Consider the following 23,152-nt stretch of genomic DNA (forward strand, 5'->3'; position numbering starts at 1 on the left):
AAGAGACCTAATGTCGAAAAACATACCAATGAGCACCACAGAGCAAGCGACCAACGTACGACTCACCGTCAATGGCCTCTCCATTCTTGTCAAACCCAGCAGCGAGCCCTACAGGACTGCTCATTTCCTCGCCCCACAACTGTCCCCGAGAAGCAACGTTCATACTAAGGTATGCAATCTGAGCGCATACACGTACCTCCACCCTCAGGACTTCATCGTCCACCACAGGGTCGCGTGGAGCAAGCCCAGAGCTTAAGACACGGACCGCGAGCTTGTGCCCGGTCTCGGGGTCGAGCGTATGGCGAATGACTGGGGTTACGATATACTTGTGCAGTGCGGCGCGACAGTCCAGATAGTAGATGACAAAGAGGCCAGACGTCACAACGAAGAGAGACGCATAGACCGCATTCCGCGCGGTAGAGCTGGACGGCGTAGGTGTTGTTGACGCTGGACGCCGCTGGACGAGAAATTTGGAGAAGCCGGGGCGGGTTGTAGCGCGAGCTGTGGAGAGCAAGCGAAGATGGGCGGACATGCGGAGGTGGGGTGCACGTGTAGACGATAGTCGACGGTCAAGAGGATCAACATGGATACGCCGAACGGCCGCCGGCTTCTCTGACGAGCCTCGGAAACAGGACGATCTGAGCGGGAAAAAAAGATGACGAGAGTGGGATTCGAACCCACGCCCTTTCGGACCAGATTTCGGAGGGCTGAAACCCATTCACCTTAGTCTGGCGCCTTAGACCGCTCGGCCATCTCGCCTTGAAGACCTTCTCACAGCATTAATACATAGCTGTTATACACTAAACCTGCACTATTATCATTCCTCGTCACTTCCATGAATATTGAAGGTAGAGTTAATAACAAGGACAGGCACTGCCAAATGTCGGCACTAGCATTGTAGACAACTTCCACTAGGTTTGTATGTTTGTTTTATATCACATTTGACACAACAGAGTTTGAATCTCCGTTCAGTGTCTGACGTAGGAAAACTTGAGGAGAACTCACAGACATCTGAGAGACAGAGAGAAGTTTATAAACCATGTACACTATGTAAGTAAGACAGCTCTGGTCGTTTAGTTATATAGGCGAGTGCTACCGCAACGGCTCGACTTTTTTTTTGGGTCAATCATTTATATCCCGGGACCCGCGTACGGAGTACAGGTGCGGCTTTTCTACATGGGTGACACTTGGTGGGCGAGTGTTCTCAGCCTGTGGGCCTACATCTAAGGGCTGGTCGCACCCCGTCTGTTCGGACTCCGGAGTGCTTGTCATCTGTGCCGCAGGGCGGTCTTTTCACGTCGTGCACGCGCTGTGTTTTGCCGCTTGCCTTCGCTGTTTGGTGCGTATGTTTTCACACACCCCCTTCTTTATGACGGCGCGTCCGCGAACGTGAATGCGCCATCGTTCTTGCTGATGAAAGCATTGAGGTCTTGGTACGCCTCGAGGCGCTGCAGGAAATCCATCTCGCCTCCGCAGCGCCACCGGCGTTCATACCTCGTGCATTCGAGCAGTATGTGGCTGCGGCTTTGCAGCACATGACACTTGGGGCATTCCGTGGGTTCACCCTTGAAGAAACGCGCTCGGAACGATCCGACGGGCGCATGATTGAGCACCGCGCGGCAGAAGCGAGACATCGCTGCAGGCGAGTGTCCGTGCGCTCCCAGCGCAGCCCTGGTTGTGTGTTTTGGTGGGTCGAACACCCGCAACCTCAGGAAGTCGTGACCCGCGTATGGGCGCGAGTTGCTGTATTGTTCCCGCCACTCAGACTTCAGCCGCACCGCCAGCATGTGGCGCGCGAACGCAGCTGAGCACTGCTCGCGCTCCTAATTCAGCCGCCGCTTTCGCATCTGCGTCGACCGCCTCATCTCATTCGATCCCGGTGTGCGATGGACACCAGTGGAACACGGTGCGCCGGCGCCAACGCCTCGACTACAGACCAATCATCTATGATCTCGCACATGATGTGACATCATGTCATGACTCATGTTGTATGACCATGCTCTTCCGCTGCATGCCTTGATCATTGCGGTGTTTGGTGATACCAATTTTCAACGTAATACAGCTTGAGATATCATGGATGCCAACAGGAGGGGCCGAAGGCGAGTGAGTGTTTGAAGGTGTTAAATTGTGTCGGGAGCGTTGCTTCTTGTGTCTCATAATCGTAATGTAGCTCCATCATAATTATTCTCTGTTAGTATATCGGTTAGTACACGCGCCTGTCATGAATCAAACATCTGCATCGCGCGAAAGCGGGGTTCGACTCCCCGACAGAGAGATTTGTTTTGTCATGAACTGACGACGTATCCAATCTTTCACAGCGTCTCATCCTTTTTCACGACCAGCTGGGACGATGAGGGGATATGATTTTGGAGCGCTATGGTCGAAGGATCCAAGGATCACTGCAACGCAGCCTGTACGAAGGTTTGGTAACAGACAAACGACTTTTATAGAACCATCCTCGAGTTCGTTCACGACAGCCACGTAATGAACTCGTCCGCCTCCGGCTGCCTGTGGATCGCTGCAGCTATAAGCTTCGCCACGACCCGCTCCGCCTGCACCGACGGGTGGAGCTCGTCGAACCTGCACACACCCCCGACCGTCAGCTCTGCTAGCACACACGACGAGAAGAGAAAGGGGACGGGGCCACGCACCAGAGGAAGCTGTCCTGGTCGGTGCCGACGGCGTCGGTGCACACGCCCGGGTCGCTCGTGCGCTCGTTCGGCGCGAAGACGCACGAGTGCGCGCAGCCGGTGACGTTGAGCGGCGCGGTGCCGTTCAGGAAGCGCTGCGGCTGCGCGAACATCTGCGCAAAGAGCGTGTGCGAGTCGAAGAGGCCTGGATCACAAATGCGTGAGCGCCGGGAACGCAGGGGAGAAAGAGTGGGGGAGGGAGGGGGCTCACCGATGTGGGCACCTGGGAGGGTGGGCGCGAGGGCCTGGAGCATGAGTTTCGCGATGGCGTTGCCCGAGGTGGTGAGCTCGCGCATGAAGACGCTCCACTCGGTCGTGTTACGCTCCGCGGTCCAGAAGCGGTTCGGATACGAGTCTGCGGCGTAGAGGATCGTCGTCTCAAGTGGGATCATCTGGAAGTGCGATCGCGTCAACGGCCGGCGTGTTTCTCCACGCACGCAAGGGAAGAGACAGCGCAGAGAAGGACGCGACGCTCACGTTTTGGAAGATGAAGTTCCTTGCGCCCGACTTGTACAACGCGCTGACCCAGTTCACCGCGCACGCCGTCGTGTCGACCACAGTGACGCCAGGGTTCGCTTGCCCGGTGAGCAGCGTGCCGGCCCCAACGTCGTTCGTCCCGATCCAGAGCGTGTACATGGTCTCCGCAGGGGAGAGCCGCCCGAGCGAACCGCTCGCCTTCGCGGCAAAGTATGCGGGGAGCTCGTCGTCGAACACGCCCGGGAAGACGCGCGGGGTGAGCTTGTTGCTGCACGTCGCGCCGGACTTGGCGAACGGGAAGAGGGCGAGGTTCCCGTCTTGCGCGGCGAAGACGGGCCACATGATCCCGCCGTCTGCATGGGTATCCTGACACGCGGGAAAGAGGTCGGTATGTGCGGTATGCTTGGGAATGAAATCGGGCTGAGAGGAGTGGACTCACGATATCCGTGTACGAGTCTCCAAAGGTGACGAGGTTCTTGATCTGGTTCGGGGTGGGCCCCGCCGCGAACACCGAGAGCGCGAGAGCATATGAGAGCACTGCGGCGACTACGAAGCGAAGCATCCTGCCGGGTAGTTTTGAGGGAGTGTCTGTGGGATGGCCCACACCCACGCCCTCCTCGACGCATTTATACTGCCTGCTCGCAGGATGTTCCTTCTCTCCTTCACGTACGTGCGCCATCATCTGACCTTCCACATTATCCATCCGGACCTCCGGTTTCATAGCGAGTTTTCGCCGGCAGCTTTTGGGATCGAAATACGCGTTCTTGCGGTTCTTGGCCCGCTTAGGCCACGCGGGGGTGCGTGAAAGAGGAGATCGCGGCAGAGACACGTGAGGGGCGTGGGGGCCTTCATCGTCGGGGGCACCAAATGGAGCGATTCGGGCGCACGGTGGAGTGTGGAGGAAAATGAAAGATACATCCGCTGACCTCACCCGTCCTTCCGTTTCCCATGCCTCAACGCGAGGCGTCACGAACAACGTGATCCTGGTCACTACGACCGTCACCTACTCGTTGCCGGGCCGAACACGCCGATTGCACTCCTACCTCTTTTCAGCGATTCCGATGTATTGTTCGAACTTCGAAGGCTCCATGATCTGAATGTCATACTGCGCGTATAGTATTCTCAAAACTCATAAAAACGTTGATCTACGTTTATCCCAGGAAACTCGTCCTCAGCCCGCGTGGAGCCCGAAACGAAACGAACGACAAGGTGATCAAAAGGCGCGATCAGAGATCGGTCGTCCAGACATCGCATTTCATGCGCTACAAATACATATACATGGTAATCCTTCTGGGGGCTTAGAGGCCCTTAACCTTCTTCCACGACGAGCGCGAGCTGAGGTCCGCCCACCAGCGCGCGACGTTCGGGTATTTGCCGCTCTCGAGGAAGTCGATACTCTGCGCCTTGAGCATCGCGCCGTACGGAAGGTGGAAGAGGTCCGCGAGCGTGACCTCCTGCGTGGACCAGTCAGCGCCTGAGGCTCGGAGAAGGTAAGCATAGAACGTACATCGCCAGCGAGGTACTTGGTCTTGCCGAGGAGGACGTTGTAGGCCGCGAGCTTGCCGTCGAGCGTCGTGGTGAGCTTCTTGACCGCCTCGGGGTCCGTGGTGAGACCAAACATCCTGAAAGCCCGAATTCAGTCCCTGTCGGCTAACCCTCGCAACAACCGTACCGCCCCCGCACGCGCGTACGCAAAGCAAAGAAATAACACTCACGGCTTGAACACGTTCTCAAACGTAACCGCGCTTGCGCTCGGGTCAAAGTTGGAGACCTCGATGCTCGCCGCCTGCTCGAACAGCGCCGTCTTCTGGAGATCGCTCGCCGCGGGGATCAGGCCCTTCTCGACGCCGCCGTGCTTGAGCGCGATGTAGCGGCAGATGGCGCGCGACTCGAAAATCTTGAAGCCGTCGTCATCGAGGTAGGGGACCTGGCCGAACGGCTGCACTGCGGTGAACTCGGGCGCCTTGTGCTCGCCCTTGCTGAAGTCGATGGCGACGAGCTCGTAGGGAACGGAGAGCTCCTCGAGCACGGTTTGGACGCGGTTAGTGCACGTCGAGTGGGGGTTGCCGTAGAGCTTGAGGACCATAGCTGTGTGTAGAGGGAGGTGCGAGAGTGTGTGTGTGAGGTGAGGAAGGTGCTGCTATCGATGGTGCTCGATGGGCCTTATATATGTCGGTCGTAGTCACGATCACGATTTGTGGGGTGGCGAACGGTTCAGTTGAGAGGGCGGCGGTGAACTGGTTTGATGGTGCGGCACGGCTGCTCAAGGTTGAATGTTCGAACGTTGAACGGGCGTCTGTACCAGAAACGGGCGGAAGCTCACACAAAGGACCATGACCAGAGACCACACGCGCACCCCGTTGCTCGAGCCGACGCTCGGGAGAGTAAGAAGGTTGATCACGGGATCGTTCTCAATAAGCAGGCCAGAGAAGGACGGAACGTCAGCGATCGAGGACGTCTGGAGATTGCAGGGCAGAATGGTTCAGGCCAACCGTTGAATGCATCACCGTCCGCAGAATGACTCACCCCTCGAGAGACCTTCTAGAAGTGTTTAAAGCATTGACACCCGGCAAATCTATAGTCGACATGTTTGACCAAAAGCAGGATCAGCTTGAAGGGAGAAGCTCGCGCTTATGCAAATGTGATTGCGAGATCCAAGCCATGACGTGACTCCGATGACCAGATGACAAATAATTCACACTGGCAGATCTCTCGACCGATCAGGGTATTCCAAAGCGTGAGCTTGGTGGGTTCAACTTCCAGACAATCCAACCGCGACGAGCTGAACCAGATACTTCCTTGGCCCTCCTTGGTTTGACTTGCCCCATCGTATCTGATGCCGAATCCCCGCCAACTTTCGCATCATCAACGACCACTGTTCACTCACGGATATGGAGGTCGGTCTTGTTCATTCGAGGTTGTTCTCACTGCTTTTGACATTACAACGCCCAGGAATTTTCTTGGGTGACCGTCGTGCCGTTCTCATCTTCGGCCTTCGCGTGAACTCAGGCGATCGCGCAACCAGACTGAGAAACTACGACGTCGGCATTTTGCGAGATCTGGCTCGAGGTGGCCGAGGACTTGCGGGGTTTTGTGGGTGTCGGTGAGTCATCCGGTCTCGAGATTGCGTCTTATGGCGCGGAGGACTTGTATACACTTGTATGCACTGCTGTGGATCCCAAGCGCGAGACATTCTCTTCTTTTTGACCATAATACGGGTGTCTTTCGTTGAGGCAACACCCATGCTTACGCGGATGACTTTTCGGGCCGTATATATGCATACCAGAAACGTTTCGCAAGCACTTCAGCACATGACTGCAGATCAGCGAAGACTGCACGTGATATTCGTATGACAGGGAACAACGAAAATCAAACGCGTGCACTCTGAATATCATTCACGAAACAAGACCCGTGACGAATGGTGTCCTGCACTAACATCACGGCCACTCAAAGGCCGGCAGAGAACGCCAGTTTATTTCATCGTACCGCATGACCATCTGCTCGCGCATTTTTCTGGCACTGATACTGGGATTTTTATAGGGTCTCCGACAATCGTGCCCCGCCAAGTTGCCAGTGAGGGGTTCTCTCAGGCGTCGTTACCGACTAGCGTTGCATTCAAGTATTCGGGATGCGAAGTCACGCGCAGGCCCCAGTGCACCCCCAGGCCGCGCTTCCTGCTCTCTCTGCGGATCGCGTTTCAAAATCACGAAGGCAAACCCGTCCCACAAGGACTCTCCGTCACTTCCGTCCTCTGCGCACGTAGGACAGGACCTGGCACGGGGCCATCCTGGGCCATCGCGCTGCGGGCTGCGAACACGTCAGGCCGCCAGGCCCGGCGCATCAGTCGTCAGGCCCCGCCGCGGCCGAGCGTGTGGCACATCAGACGCAAACACAGCAAAGACGAGGAAGGCTCTGATCTAGCCCAGTACGTACTCTTCGTTGAGCCCTGCAGCAGCCTGCAACTCAGTCAACCCAAATCCAATGATCTCTTCGCATTAGGTCCTCCCCCTCGAGCCCCGAGGGCCGATCTTATCAGCTTAATCAGCCGACATCACACCGCGCATCTCTTCCGGCCACAATCCTCAACGATTCAGGTTGCAGGCCCTCCGTCCGTCCGTTCTTTCCGTCTATCTGCACTACCCTTCGACCTGTTACCGCGTGCTCGCGACACGAGACGAGCGGGGGAGGGTTTCTCGCGGCGTGGTACAGAGCGTCTGGGACGTGACGAGACCAAGCATAGATGATCCAGGTCATTTTACAATACCCGGGGCACGGGTTTTTTTCCCATCAAGGCGCATCTCCCTATCTTGTGGCAGCGAACGGCAGACGCAAGTGGAAATCCGAGAGGCAGCTGTTCGTTCATTGCGAGGAAATTGAACTTACACCAGAATCACGTGTGTTTGCCTATCACTGAAATGATCATGTCAAGCCGCTGGCTTTGCCAACTCCGACTCGGATGTAAAAAGGAACTACCATCAAGACTGGGGCCCGAACACCCGTTGAGTCGACCCCTCACCTATTTCCTTCCGCGGTACCTGAGGCCTCACCTTCAAGTGCAAGATGCAAGTGGCTACCAAACCAACGGAGACGAACGGCATGCGTGTGGCTATCGTGTCAGTCCACAGCATATTCCTTCCGCACTGATAACACTTCGGCTGACCACGCTCTAGTGGTGCTGGCATGGGCGGCCTCGTCCTCGCCCTCGCGCTCCAGCAACGCTGCTCCCAACACACCATCACGATCTACGAATCCACCGCGGCGCTCTCGACCGTCGGGGCTGGGATCGGGATGGTCGCGCGCGTGTGGGACGTGCTGCGCGCGCTCGGGCTCGAGGACGAGTTGCTCGCCGTGACCGGTGCGGGGAACTCTGCGAGTGCGGAAATATTTCGCTCCGCCGCGGCCTAATCGCTGACGATTATCGCGCGTCGCAGTGGTGCCGATGCGCCACGTCAAGGCGGACGAGCCCGCGGGCGGGGTTGAGTTTTACACCAGCGTACCCAAGAGTGAGTGCTCGCGCTACCGTGTGCTTCCAGTGCGATCATCGAGAGACGATTTTGATGCCGATCGGCCCCAGTGCGGACGTTCCACCGCGGGGACGTGCAGAAGGTCATCGTCAACCACCTCAATGACATCGACTCCGTCATCCAATACTCCAAGAGGCTAGTTTCGTACGACGAGCCGGCGTCGCTCGGCGAGCCGATCACTCTGCACTTCAGGGACGGGACGACGGCGGCTTGCGACCTCCTCGTCGGCAGCGACGGGATCCGCTCGGCCGTGCGCCGCGCGATGTACGAGCGGCTCGCGGGCGAGGCGGAGAAGACGAGCCTCGATCGCGCGCAAGAGCTTCGCAAAGTCGCGGAACCCGTCTGGTCGGGGCTCGTGGCTTATCGTGGCTTGATCCCGGCGGAGAGGGTTCCAGCGGAGGACGTGGAAGACGTCAGCAAGATGACGATTGTGCGCCCTTTTTGACCAAACTCAGGCTGCGCCTGTGCTGATGTTCCATCTTCGCGCACAGCGTCTCGGGAAGAATAAGGTCCGCCGAGCAACTTGCGCCGTCTCCGAGCGCATTGGGTTTAGTGTGTGCACAGATTGTTGTCAGCTACCCCGTCATGGGCGGGAAGATGTTCAATCTCGCTGCGTTCGTTGGCACTTCGGATGACGCAGGCACCCTGTATGATGGCGAATGGTCTCGGCCCGCCACTGTCGAAGAGGCGTACGCGAATTTCGAGAAGTGGGACCCGCTTATCCTGAGGATCATGAAGGTGCGCGTCGATACGCTGCTAAATTACTGCACATGTCCACTCATGTACTGTCCGATTTCAGGGTCTGAACTCGCCGATCCTCTGGGCCATCCATAAAACACGGGAGCTCCCGACGTATGCTCACGGAAGAGTCGCGATCGTCGGAGACGCGGTACGTCTCCGCGTTCTTCCCTGTATTCTCATTCATTGTCAGGAATTCACGCGTTCCATATGCGCAGGCCCATGCCATGATGCCCTTCCAAGCCGCGGGCGCAGGCCAAGCGATCGAGGTTCGCTTTCCCATCCCCATTCTACATCTCGCGCGCTTGGGACGCTAACCGGCTTCACGCAGGACGGCTTCGTGTTGTCCGAAGTCCTCGCCCACCCTTCCGTCACCGCGCGCACACTCCCCGCCGCGCTCGCGGCGTACGACACGGTCCGGCGCCCGTTCGCGCACGCCGTCCAGCGCGCGTCCGACGAGACCACGGAGACGTACCAGCTCCGACGCGCGGGCTGGGAGGGCGTGACGGTCGAGGAGAGCGCGGCGGGCGGGTTCGCGGCGGGGCGCCTTGCGGCCGTCGCGGAGAAGATATATGGGATGAGTGATTGGGCGCTGAGGAGCGGGATCATGGATGATTGTGAGCGCGCTGTGAAGTTGTTCGAGGAGCGGTGCGCGAGCATGTAGCTCCGAGATCAGATTGGGAGGATAGGTGTCTCGTACAACGAAAAAGTGATCTGAAAAAGCAAACAGCACAAGCGTTCAACGAAGAGGGTGGTATGTCACCCAAGCTCGTTTACTCGTACACCCGGGCCTGTTTACTCGTACAGGCGACACTACTACGCAGGCAGTGTGGAGAGCTCTTGGACCTTGACCCATGCGGGCAGTGCGCTCACATCCTTCCACCAGCGCGCGACGTTCGGGAACTTCTCCGTGTTCTCCAAGAAGTCAACGCCCACTAACGGGAGGCGTGAGCCCATCGGAAGATGGAACATGTCCGCGAGAGTGAGCTCCTGCAGTCCCGCACGCGATAAACCAGTGTGAGCGGATTCCAGTCCCGGTCGCAAATCAACCAAAGTTACTCACATCGCCGCCAAGGTACTTGGTCTTGCCAAGGAGCACCTCGTACACCGCGAGCTTACTCTCCAGGGTCTCTACAAATCGCGCTGCCTCCGCTTCGTTCGTGGGCTGTCCAAACAATTTGCTAAAAGCGCACACACAATCCATCAGCTCCGTTACCCCCTGAACCCCGCATAGAACCTTCCAGAGTACGCACGGCTTCAAGAACCTCTCGACCACCACCCCCGTTGCGTTCGGGTCGAAGCTCGTCGTCTCTATGCTCACCGCGCGCTCGAACAGCGCCGTCCCCCGGCGGTCGCTCTGCGCGGGGAGCACGCTCCCGAGCCCGCCGAGCGCGAGCGCGAGGTCCCGCGCGATCGCGCGCGACTCGAACAGCTCCGTGCCGTCGTCGTCGACGATGTACGGCACCTGTCCGAAGGGCTGGTGCGCGAGGAACGCGGCAGACTTGTGTTCGCCTTTGGACATGTCGACGGGGACGAAGGTGTAGGGGATGGAGAGGTGCTCGAGCACGATGCGCACGCGCTGCGTGCAGGTCGACATCGGGAAGCCGGCGAGCTTGAGGACCATCGTGGAGAGTGGAGGTCGTGTAGGGCGCGCGGATAAGGGGAAATTCACACAAACGAGGAGGACTGTGAGTGATGCTATATATGCGCCCGCCTTGAGGAGAGAGGGGCGAGTCACGGGCAGGCGCCGGCCGGGGCCGGCCTAGTCCCTGATTTCATGTTCAGAAGCTCGAAAGCGCGCTCGGAAGGTACCATTCGACATATTTATAAGGAGCACACACGACGAGTCACATTCGCCAACTTTGGCACGGTAGAGGTTGGGTAGAGGACAGCATTCCATGCAGAGCGACAGCGCTCACTGAGACTTGGTCTTCTGCCAAGCCGGGCGGGCCTCGATCTCCTTCCACCAGCGGGCGACGTTGGGGAACTTGGTCGGGTTGACGAGGAAGTCGATGCCCTGCTTCTCGAGGAGCGCGCCATACGGCAGGTGGAAAAGATCGGCAAGCGTAACGTTCTGAGCGATGCGACGCGGTCAGAAAGGACGATGGCAGCGGACTCGAGCAGAAGACGCACGTCACCGGCGAGGAACCTGGTCTTGCCGAGGAGGACCTCGTAGGCCGCGAGCTTCTCCTCGATAGTCTTCGTGAAGCGCGCCACGGCCTCCTTATCGGTCTTCTGACCGCGTATCCTAAGGCATCCAATAGCCCATCAGTCCAGTCCTCAACATCTGATCCCACAGAAGGTATAAACTCACGGCTTCACAATATTCTCGACCGAGACCGCGCTCACGGGCGGGTCGAAGCTCGTCACCTCGATGCTCACCGCGCGCTCGAAGAGCGCCGTCTTCTCAAGGGAGTCGCCAGGCGAAGGCATCAGGCCCTTCTCGACGCCGCCATACTTGAGCGCGAGGTAGCGGCAGATGGCGCGGGACTCGAAGAGCACGAAACCGTCGTCATCGATGTACGGCACTTGCCCGAACGGCTGGAGCGTGGTGAACTCGGGTGCCTTGTGCGCACCCTTGGACATGTCGACGAGGATGAAGGTGTACGGCACGTCAAGCTCCTCGAGGACGAGCTTGACGCGCTGGAAGCAGGTCGAGAAGGGGTAGCCGGCGAGCTTGAGGACCATTGTGGCGACGAGGAGTTGATGAGTGGTGGGTGTAGCCGTTCGAGGTGGGACTTGGAGGGTTCGGTGGGTTGGCCAGGTCAGGTTTCAGACGATGCTGTTCTTATACGACCATTTCCAAACCGCGGCCCTTATATTTGAAGTAGACGTCATGCCGCTCTCATCAGAAGCAGACCTAGTAGAACCAAGTGTCAATGCTACACGCGTGAGACGCCATGCGGACCCGCAGTACGCAGCGAACCATTGAACAAACTTACCGGAGCGCAACCCAGGGGTACAAAGTCCGGGCTGCCGCCGCAAGCGTGTTTTCCAGTTGGCAAGTGCCTTTCCTTTACTCACTCCAACCGCACCGGGGTTACGTTGTCCTCAGGTGGTGGTACATGGGCAAAATGGATGAGGCGCGCGTGATGGGAGAAGCGCCGAGCGTTTTGCTGACTGAGCGTTCCCATGCTGGTGTCAACTCAACCACCACCGGCCGGACAAGGGCCGCATCAAGATGACAGAACATCCGTAATTCGCCGTCCACATCGATGTGCATCACCTGGCCGCAGAACCGGTGCATGTCCCTCCGAATCTAAACCCGTCGCCCGCCATATCGTCAGGCTGCACTATCGGAGGTGCTCGCGGAGAAGCTCGGGGAAGGTGTCGGCGGAGATTGCTCAGCACCTGCGTAGCAAAAGGAAATTACAGGTCTGAGCGCAAACAAGTGTATGCAGGACGCCACGCACAGCTGCAATCACGAGTACGTGTTCAGATTGGCTTACTAGGGATCTACAGCCTACGACGTCAAAAGTGACCTAAGTGTGAGTGAGTGTTGGAGCAGCGCCCGGGATTCTTGACTACATTTACTTCTACGGCGAATAATTAAGCACAACAGCCGTCCAAAACACGCACCACCCGCGATATAGATACAGGGTATCACCCTCCCAACCCCCGGCTCCTCCGTCCGGAGTCCAAAGTCCAGACTTCGAATTCATTCCGCGTACTGGGGCGGCGGCCCAGGCGGGAGCCGCTCCTCGCGGAGCTGCTGCAGCTGCGTCCGCAGGCTCTCGATCTCCGCAGCCCACGGCGACGATCCCGCGATCGCGTCGTCGTCGTCGAAGCCGAGGTCGGGCAGCGCGGGGACAGACCGCCTGGGGAGGTGGTGGGTGCGGAGCCGCGGTGCTCCGGACGCTTCGCCGGACGGCGTCGGGTGTGCAGACGGGAGCTGCTTGTCGTGGAGCCCCGGGGGAGTGGTGGGGTCGGACGCGGATGCACCGGGAGGGTCGGCATCTGCTGGGAGAACAGGAGGGGTGGCGTCGGGTGGAGCAGTAGAAGAAGAAGCTCTGAGGTCCTGCGCATAAATGATTGAAGGAGTGATGTCTGTGGCCTCGACAAGGATGGTCTGAGAGGAGATGGCAGGGATTGCAACCTCTGATACAGACTCCTTCATTTCTTGTAGATCCTCAGCCGGAACGATGGTGGAAGTGGGTTCCAGAGGAGGAATGGGCTCAGGAGAGGAGAGTGTAGTGAGGGGAAGCGCCGGGGGCGGTGATGGAAACGACAGAGGTGTAACCGGATGCGAAAGAGATACGGGCGTGGTAGGCAGCGCTGGGAAATTCTGCACCGTGAAGAGAGGGCTGGTAGGTGTCGGCGGCAAGTCGCGCGTGAGATCGTACGAACTCGCTGAGGGTGATGCCCATCTCCCGGAACCCACTTGGGACGAGGGCGAGGAGACGACCAGGAGGCTCATTGCAGTAGCGCTCATTGGTCTGGATGGTTCGAGAGAGGCTTTCACTTCCAAGGAATGTTCGGAGGGGGGCTGACGACGGAACCGTGTGGGAACAAACGATCGGTGAGATGGAGACTACGAGGGAGCTTGAATTTGTGGCGAGTGGTACGGCGTGGTTGGCCGCGATGAGTATAGAACCATGCACCGGCGCCGGCGAGGAGAAGTGCGAAGAAGACTCCGATTACGCCGCCTATGATGGCACCGGGTGGCAAGCGATGGCCTGTATCATCGGAAAGACCAGAATGGGTTGACACTGATCCGTCAGAGCCATTGAAGGGCACGTGGATAGTGGTGTTGCTTAGACTGGGGCGCAACATAACTATCGGAATCTCGCACATGTGTGGATTAAGCTATGGTCGATACTCACCTCAGAGCGAGATGGGAGTACACCGCACCGACCGCTGGACTGTAGCGATTCAGTCAAATAGGTTCCTGGTGTCTCAAAACGATAGCGACGCACCCTCCCGCGCCGATAGACAGGTTCCCAGATGAACACTGATAGTACTCCGCCATCGCGCCTTGGGCCCCATTATATCCCGCTCGCTTCCAGGCGCCAGCTATCATGGTGTCCCTCGTGGACGTATCGCTTTGAGAGACCGTGGCAGAGGCGAAGAGCAACCAAGCTGTGACAGGTGTCAGAAAAGCATGTAGCGTGCTGCAACGTAGGGTACTCACGCAGGCTGCAGACGTCGTTCATGTCGGAACTTATGGGTAAGCCGTATGTTCCAGCTGATGGAAATTCTCAATATTCCGGAAAGGGCGTCCAGCAGAAGGCACATACCGGCGCTTTGCAAGAGAAATTTGTAGTATGAGGTTTGTGCATCCAACATCTTGAACACAAAATCAACGGAAGGAACGTGTAAACAGAAATGGTTCTAGACGTACCGACTGAGGAACCAGGTTTGTCCCGGCCAAACGATCGGCGTAGAGATTGTACATCAGCGCCCAAGAGTCGGGCATCCCGTATATCCCGAGCAGATGCTGATCAGAACTGCTCGAAACGGCGTTGGCGCTCCACGTATTGAAGAGAGTCGATGCGGAGGCCTGCGATTCGTTCAGAGCGCGCCGATGGGTTCTGCGAGAAACGAAACTCACGTCGTAATACGACGCATCTGCGCTTGCGCCAAACACGCGACTGATGTCCGCCATGGCTTTTACTCCGATGATGCCTTTGATCGCGAGGTTAGTCATGTTCGCATTGCTGTCGCCGTCCCCGGCGGAGGACCTAAGGGACAAGATCAGAGCGGCACGCGCCGTTTACGGAGAAACGCACTGGTGATTGGGGAATAACGTAGTGCCAATGAGATAGTCGGCCCACTGCTTGGTCAGATTGTAGTGTTGCGCAAGCAGAGAACCAGAGCCAGAGATCCGCGCGTGCGCAAGCATCATGATCAGCATATTGCCCGACTCTGGGGAATGACGTCAGATCCCAATACAGTACTTTCGAGTCATGACCGCCTACGTTCCACGCCCTGTACTGCCGCGCCTCGCCCTCCAGGAGCGACGGGATACTGCGCCCCTAACCTCGGGGTCAATATCTCTAGGGCTCAAGACAATCAGCACCCACCAAGGTCTTGGACGGCGTACGGCGCTCCGTCTATCTTCGACTGCGATTCGAGCAACGGGGCGAGCAAGGCCCCCGCCAGCGACGCGTTCAGATACAAGAACGCCGGGAATGCCGCGTAGATTCCTTCCACCGGGTTCACGCGGCTGGACCGTGCACGCGCATCAGCCCTCCCGCGCGCTCAAAAGGGCACAGCGCACGCACCCAGAGGTTCCGACGTCCTTCATGAACGCCATCACGTCCGCCGCGCCGCCGCCGCGCGCGATGGTGACGTCCACGCTCGCGAGCGCCTGTCGCGTGCCCAGCGCGACGAGTTGCGCGTACTCGGGCGAGACCGCCTCGCCGGCGTCGGCGGCGATCTTGGTGTCGAGCGCGATCGCGCGCTTGAGCGCGGCGGGGAAGTCGGTCGTCAGCGCGTCGATCTGGCGGCGGCGGGAGTGAGCGTGAGAGTGCGGAGGGGGGTGGCTCGAGGTACGTACCGCGTTGGAGATGTCGGGGTACACGGTGGTGTAGTACGGCACGCGCTCTTGGACTGCCCCGGACGAGGTTGTGTACTGGATCGTGGGGTCGCGGACGTAGCCCACTGTCCACGACACGGGCTCGGGGGTCGAGGTGATGCTGCCGAGGTCGAAGGAAAAGGCCGAAACCAGGTCATCCCTGTCAAAGGTGTGAGGTGACTTCTACTGGGCTGTAGGGCGAGCGTACAAAGGGAATGAGAGGGGGCCGGTGGCGTGGGTGTTCGGTAGATGTCCCAGAGAATGGAAACTTGCGTTCACCGCAGCGGCTTGATCCAACTGCCATGTGAGACTAGGAACCTGGCAACGGGGACAGCTGGTGAGCTTCTCGCTCGATGGACACAGACACAGCGAGAGATGCACTGACGGAGGGTGCGGCAAAGTACACCGTTCCGTCCAGCGCGCGGTCGTTCTGCTCCACGAATGGCTGAGGACTGATCAGGCTGAACCCGTGATAGACGCTACTTCCGGACGACGTGGACGTCCAATTCGCCGGAGCTGACGCATTGCCTGACAGCCATTCTGAACGAACGTGAGTATCGTGACCAAGAGTAAAGGACCAAGCACTGACCACCTCCGGTGATAGCCGAATACACCTGGACAGAATGCGGCTTGCTGTCGAGGGTGCTCGCTTCTATCGCGAGGTACGAAAACGGGAGAGACTGCTTGACCCAATCTGATGGCTGTAACCCATCCGACACCAGAACAGGTGAGATCGCCACTCGGACTTCCAAAGAAACTCGAAACGCACCTCGACAGGCGACAAGAACGTGACCGTGAGGTTCATCGGCCCAGCCTGCATCACGAACACGCTCCTCGTAGGGGTAACCTCGGTGCTGACCACGTTCGGAATCGTACTCCCGCTGCTGTCCGCTCCGAGCCAAGTATACACCGCGCCGTCGACCCTGATCTGCCCTCTCCAGCTCCAGTCGGGGCCCTGCGGTCGCGTCAGCGCGCGCGGAGCGGAGACAGAGAAAAAGGCTCTCACAGTCTGCGACCAGAACGTCGGCCATGCGTTATTGAGAGGCTGAGACCCGTTCGCAGCCGCGTGCCACACGTTGAGGTATGGCGTCCGCACCGCGAGGGGGATGCTCGCCGGAGAAAATGAAGGTTGCGCGGATGCAGGTCCCAGAAACAGAAAAAGGGGCGTGAGGGCGGCCGCGCAGAGTGCTGGCCGCATCGCAGTGACAGTGAGGATGTGGGGGAGAACCGGGAAGGTGGAAGACCGGGAGGGGTGCTATTCTCTCGCAGAGCCCACTGCACCCTCCATGAGTGCTGTCTGGAGCAGGCTGATGATGGTGGACGAAATCGGCGGGAAGACGGGCTGCTGGGATCCGTCGCATCGTAATGGAAGTCCGGATAGAAGGAAACTTGTTCAACGGTGCGGTTTAAATTTGAAGAGTGGACCTACGTTTACGCGGTATGATCAGTGTTTTCCTCCGTCGGCGACCATGATGAACGTCAAGCCAAGAGCCACACCCGGGAGTCCGATTCCCCGCTTCACGTGTCCGAATGATTGACATGACACGTAGCTTGCATGGGCCCGAGAACGCAGATGTCGTGTCGCGAGAGCATCGCGGACCATATTCTGCGCGAGGGAGATAGTGGAGGCGCAAGTCAACCTTTTCTCCGCCAGGGTGCTGGTACATGTAGAGCTGGGCCTTTGAGAAATTTAGACTACACAAATATTTGGCGGGGTTTGAAACCAGTAAAGGTTGTGGGATTTAGCGCCTTACGTGATTTCAGCGCTTCGGGAGGCCGACCCGCACAGCCTAGTCCAATAACGGACCGGCGCCGCTGCTATTACACCGATAAATAAAGTAAGTAACTGCCGAGCACGTGTATCGTAGTAACGTCAAAACAGGAGAATGCAAGGGAACGTGGTTACTGTAAGCTCTGGTCCAGAATGCGTTCTGGCGAACCGCTGTCCAGTGTCCACAGGCTTACCAGATAGATCAGCAGAGAGATCCCGCATACTACATCGCCCTCAATCTTGCCTCTCCAGAACCTCCCGCGCCCGCTCCACGTATAGCGCGAACCGCTCCTCGAACCGCGCACAAAGCTCCCGCGCGACACCCTCCCCACCAGGGATGCGGTCTCCCGCGATCGCAAGCGAGACGCCGCCCGCGTACGAGAGTACGCCGATGGCCAATGTCCCGGCGCCGGCTTGCGGCGGGAGCGCGTGCCAGGTCGCTATCTCGACGTTACTCGTCGTGATCGGTTTCGTCGGACCAGGTATGCTAGGTGGGGAAGAGCGGTGTGAATGTCAACACATGAACGAGAGCGGTCTGTCACGTACTTGGTGAGCACAGCGACAGCTACCAGTGATGTAAAGAGAGATGTCAGTAAACTGTAGAATGAGAAGGAGTGAAGGACCAAACGTACGAGATTCGAGGAGGGTCGTGATGATGGGTTCAATGAGCGCAGCTCGGAACAGTCGCGTGAACGGATTTGACGCGTCGTGGACTCGGCGGAACCATGAGAGGGGGAATAGGATGGGCGTTTGGGCGCAGAGCTCGATGAGGCGGAACCAAAACTTGGGCCACGACGAGTGTTTGAAGAGCGCGAGCTCGTAGCGACAGCGGTGTATGTGCGCGTGGAGTTCGCGCACGGTTGCGTCGGTATTGAGTGCACGCACCGGCGGTGGTGGCAGGTTGACGATAGACATCGTGGAGAGGTTGCGCATCGACAGGTCGCCGGGCTTGCGAATGCTCACCGGGCTTCGGAGACACACCAGCGCGTAAGTAAAACGCACAACACCACATGGACGCAGCATACGCACATCATGAAGCTCAGTCGAGGAGGGAAGATCCGGTTGACCGCCCGTCTGACCCTGCCCAGGACGCTGCTCGGCTCCGGCTTGTCCGCCACCATGCCCGCGACGACGTCCGCCATGACTGCACATATGACATCGTTGAGCGTGACGTGGCCCTTGCCGCGCACCGCATTCTGACGACGCTCGCGCGGGACGCCCGCCACGGCCGCGCCAGGACGGGGACCGGAGAACGCCTGCTGAATGGCCTTGATGTCTTGGAGACTGAAGATGCGAGACCCTGCATATTCGCGCTTGTGTGTGTTCGACCCCGAGGAGTGTGAGTAGCCGCTGGGGAATTCGGGATAAAGCTTCTCGGTGCGCCAGAAGGTGAGGAGGAAGAAGATGACGGTCCGGGCGGCCTCATAGTTACTCCAAATCTGGGAGGACAGGATGGCTTGCCAGACCGACGTGAGCCAGAAGAGAATAGCGAGGAAGAGGTGGATGAAAGGGCCGAAGATGGCGCTAGCGGCGAACGGATCGAGTGGTTTGAGAGCGGGGTTGTATTCGGAGGGAGGGAGAAGGCCACGCTTGGCCTTGCGGAACTTGTCGAGGCCGGTCCTGACTTGCTTTGCGAAGTCGTCGAAGTAGGATGTGAGGTAGAGCTGGCTGATGACGAATCCTGCAGGGTGTCAGCTGCGTAGATATGCATGCAATAGGGCGCTCTGTATACCTTGGCCGTCCGACAGTGTATGGTGACTGGAAACGATGTATGGGTGAGTCGCGTCCAACAGAGAAAGTGGATGAACGTCTCACGCTCTCGTCACCAGCACGGAGACAACCTGCTCGCCATCGTGGTAGTTGTCGATGAGTGTGACATCCCACAGCGGACGCGTGAGGTCCCACCCACGCGACAACACGTCGCCGATCTGCATGTAAACACGTTGAGCCTCGTGCCCCCGCAGTGCGCAGCGTGGAGCACACTCACGAGGTCATCGAGCTCGACCTTGCCAGCGGGAGCGGGGAGGGAGCAGCGGAAGACATGGTTGCGGGGGTCGTAGTCGGGGTCGTTGACGAAGACAGCGCCATGCCAGAGGCGGCCGAGGCCGTCGACCTTCTGGCGCAGGCGCGGGAACTTGTCCACCAGTTCCTTATGTTGCTGTCAATCTCGATCAGCGTGGCCGGCTCTCGGAGAAAACGGAGAGCAGCGGACTTCGATGACATCTTCCTCGGTGACGATCCCGCGCAGGGTCTCGATGGACGTGCACTCCTGCAAGAAGCAGAAACGATGTCAGCTGAAAGGCCGAGCGGACGTCGGAGGAAGCCGAGCGAACGGGGTTGAAGTCGGTGACGTCGGACAAGACGAGCCAGAATTGGTCGACGCCGCCCATCGTCCGCCGGCGGTGGTCGAACTCATCCTCCACCACGTCCGCCACTTGTCCGAGCGCCGAGCGCCGAACGCCTTTCGTGCGGAGGTGCTCTTCGAGGTCTTCGGGGATCGGAGGAAGCCGTGTCGCGTCGTCGCCGTAATAGTACGACGCAGGCGTGCCGATGGCTGTCGGTGGCGACGCGCCGTCCTTCTCGAAGTTGTCCATCTGTGATGGAGGATGGTATTCCGAGGACACCGAGGAAGCAATTAGCAGACAGGGGAGGAGGAGAGAAAGTCTTCGGTGTGACGGCACGCGTGAAACGGCTGTCAGGCACAGCATCGAAGAGTTAAATATCGGGAACACACGTGGCGTGGAGTGCGCATGTGATTGCGCGCGTGACCGGCGCCGGGCTTGACCCAAACGCGGAACTCAAATGGATCAATGGCCAACAGTTCTCGAGCAATTCTAGTCTCCCCTAGTCAGACCTTGTTTTGCAAGGAGCATTCTCGACCTCTGTCTTCAGCTGTTCCGGGCATTGACAAGCGCTCGCGGGCACCTTGTGATTGTGTATCTTCTTGCCAGAGGCTCGCGCGTGCTGCGTCGCGAACACACAGTGTGAGTCACGGACGTAACAAGAATACTGTTACAACATGGATATCGGTGTCTGCTCAACACATGGAATATTACAATTCCGAATGCCACAGATCTGCTCTCAAGTCCGCGGCGGAGCGAAGTTTTCGTACTAACCGTAGCATCAGAAACACCGACTGAGCCTCATCAGCTCGTCAGGCGGCACCCTCGACCGCAGGTTCTCAAAGCCCGGAAGCCTCCCACACGCCGCCCGTCCGCTCATGTACACGTCCCAATTGTCAAACAGCGGCTCCCAGACCCACTTCTTCTTCACCCTACTCAGCTTGCCAGGGTACACTAGCCCGTCCTTCCGATGGCGGAACGACAGGCCCGCCTCGAGGCTCCACAACGCAATGTTGCGGATGTCCTCGACGATCGCGTGCCGCTCCTCGTGCGAGTGCTCCCCGGGCCCGCCCAGGTCGTGCCGGAGGAAGCTCGCGCGGAAGACGGGGATGGTGACCATCGACTGCATGATCCCGCGGTCGAGCGAGAGCACGACGAGGAAGACGGTGTCCGTGCGCGCGTCGAACCCCGGGACGTCCGCCGTGAACTCGATGCGCGCTGCGCGGAGGTGCTCCTCGACGTGCGCGCGCTTCGACGCCACGGACTTGGTCGGCAGCGGCCAGTCGTCGAACGGCGGGAAGCGCACGCCGACGACTTCGAACGCGCCCGCGGGGTCGGGCCGGCTGGGGGATGGGGGCGAGGTCGGGGGCCTTCCGGGAGCAGCGGCTTTGGTGGGGGTGGTGGGCTTCGAAGGCGATGTGGGCTGGGAAGAGGAGGAGAGGGTGTCGCTGGACCTGAGCGGGAAAGAGGACACAGGCAGAGGAACAGCGCTGGAGAAGGAAACCTTGAAGTCGATAAACCGGCCCTCGAACTCGGCCGCGAATCCAGGTCCGTAGTGGAGGAAGGCGGAGGCCATGGTGATCGTCTTGAGCGCCCACTGCTGCGACTCGATGAATTGCGTCATCAACTTGTTCACCGTCGCCTCGTCCGCAAGCTGTTCGGGCGACCGTACCGCGGCGACCGCGTCCGACTTGCATACATATCTAGACGACAATTGGTGAATGAAATAGTACGGGTTGGTGATGACGTACTTGTGGGCTTTCCAGTGGGCTTTTTGGCACTCGCGACCACAGTAACGGGGTTTCATGAGACAGGCACCACCGCATCGCTGGAATCGCTCGCTCGCCGTGGGCTGACGTGAGCAGTTGACGCAGCGGACGACGTTCGGGTCTCCGCCTGCGAATGTGCCGTCGCGAGATGACATGGTGGAGGGATGCGACGACTATCGCACAGACGCTCGTCTATGAGTCTAGCGTAGAGGCCCGGGAGATCTTCGACGTGGTGGGAATCGTAAAAAATGGCCCTTTTGAGAACGCTCTGTAGAAACAAAAGCGTCGTTAGCGGTTTTTCTCTGCGGCGCCATGGAACATCGAGTATACGTGGATAACCAAAGGTTGCCTGACAACGACCCCCGGGAGTTACTTGTCAAGTCCACAGGAGAAGAAGACAAAAGGGGTCGAGCCATTGTGGCGCCTGTCTTAAGGTTGGCCTGAATAGTCTTGGAGTGGATACTTATCCCTTTTACTTCCGCGTAAGTCCGAGTAAGTAAAGCGTCGTGGTCAATGCATACACATGCGTTAGATAAGCGCGCAATTTTCGAGTGAGATTTACCGAGTTTGCTGATGTAAGGACTCAGCGTGCCGTGGCGGCAAACCACGTGACAAAACACGCCTGTTTGCGCGCGCGCCTCGAGGCCCGCCGCCACTGCCGATGGCGACCGTCGTCCTTCAACTTTCCTCAGCCTCCAGTTTCCCTATCTTGTCCTCCTCGCTACTATCGACGTGTCTCTGTTGCAAATAGCTGAAATAGTATGTCAGAACCGTCCACGTCGAACCAGCCGATCCTCGAGTCAAAACGTCGCAAGACTGAGTTGGATCCCATCTTGGTGCAAGTTAAGGTGGAGCGGGGAAAGGTGTGGTGGCGGACAAGGCAAAGGCGAACTACGTGCGTCTTATTCTGCTTTATATACGTGGCCTTCCTTACACGTCGATCCTTCGATGTGCAGCTCTCAGGCCAACTTCGCGTCCGCTTACAGTACGCCAAGTTGAAGGTCGAGCATGGCTGGGTGCGTCCATATCTTGCATACATATCGCATATACAAACACACAATTCCCGAGAAGCAACGACAAAGTCTGAGCGAAGTCGAAAACCTATACTTCCGCCACACCCACCTAACACGCCCGTATCCCGTCATCTCTCCGGGGGGTCGACGCAATGGTCGGCCCTCCCACCATCCACCACTTTCGCCAGCGCTACGCCTGTGCAGCAGCAAGAGAACATCACAGCCTCATCCTTCAGAGGTACCCCAGTCAAACCGCGCAGCACATCGGGAATGGGAACGGAACGTTCGGTGCAAGCGGTACGTCTCCTCCATCCCACACACCTCTGCCTTCCTTGACGCATGAACGCGTTCCCAGCCTCCCTCGCAAGCCTCGACTCCGCATCCACGCTCTCCGTCCCTCCACCCCCGTTCCCGGCCCCAGCACCTCCCGTGCCCGACCCCGCGCGCGCCACTCGCCGGCCCCGGCGGCACCACGCGCTACCCACTCTCGCGCACCGACTCGACCGCGACGGTGCTCGACCCCGTGCCCGTCTACGCCTCCTCCCCTCACACGTACGCCGCATCGTCATCCACCCTCGCCGCGGCGTCGACGTCGTCCGTCGCCACCGCGCTCTCCCAATCGTTCCGCGAGCCCGTTCGATCCGATGGAGCCGACGGAGCACCTCGACTCGCAGCTCGCCGCGCTGCGCTCGATGATCTCCGCGTCGTCGCCCGTGCCGCTGCCCCCGCCCCCGGCCTCAGCGTCGACCCCGACCCCGACCTCGACCCAGACCGCAGCACCGGCCGCAGCGAGCCCTGGCGCGGGCGGTGG

General features: G+C 58.9%; 1 protein-coding gene and 2 non-coding genes across 3 annotated transcripts; 1 reads left to right on the plus strand and 2 right to left on the minus strand.

The window, feature by feature from the left end:
• Positions 1–656: 656 nt before the first annotated feature.
• Positions 657–759, minus strand: BXZ73DRAFT_t231. Its single transcript has one exon. It is a non-coding gene; the product is annotated as a tRNA-Leu (tRNA).
• A 608-nt stretch (positions 760–1,367) lies between these two features.
• On the minus strand, positions 1,368–1,787 carry BXZ73DRAFT_59788 (uncharacterized protein; the record flags this gene model as incomplete). Its single annotated transcript, XM_048021695.1, has 1 exon — positions 1,368–1,787. One exon carries the CDS (start codon positions 1,785–1,787, stop codon positions 1,368–1,370), a length of 420 nt encoding a protein of 139 aa, XP_047870700.1.
• A 398-nt stretch (positions 1,788–2,185) lies between these two features.
• Positions 2,186–2,275, plus strand: BXZ73DRAFT_t229. The gene has a single exon. It is a non-coding gene; the product is annotated as a tRNA-Asp (tRNA).
• The last annotated feature ends 20,877 nt before the right edge of the window (positions 2,276–23,152 follow it).

This window comes from Epithele typhae (assembly GCF_022376455.1).
Source record: "Epithele typhae strain CBS 203.58 chromosome Unknown BXZ73scaffold_288, whole genome shotgun sequence".
NCBI lineage: Eukaryota > Fungi > Basidiomycota > Agaricomycetes > Polyporales > Epitheliaceae > Epithele > Epithele typhae.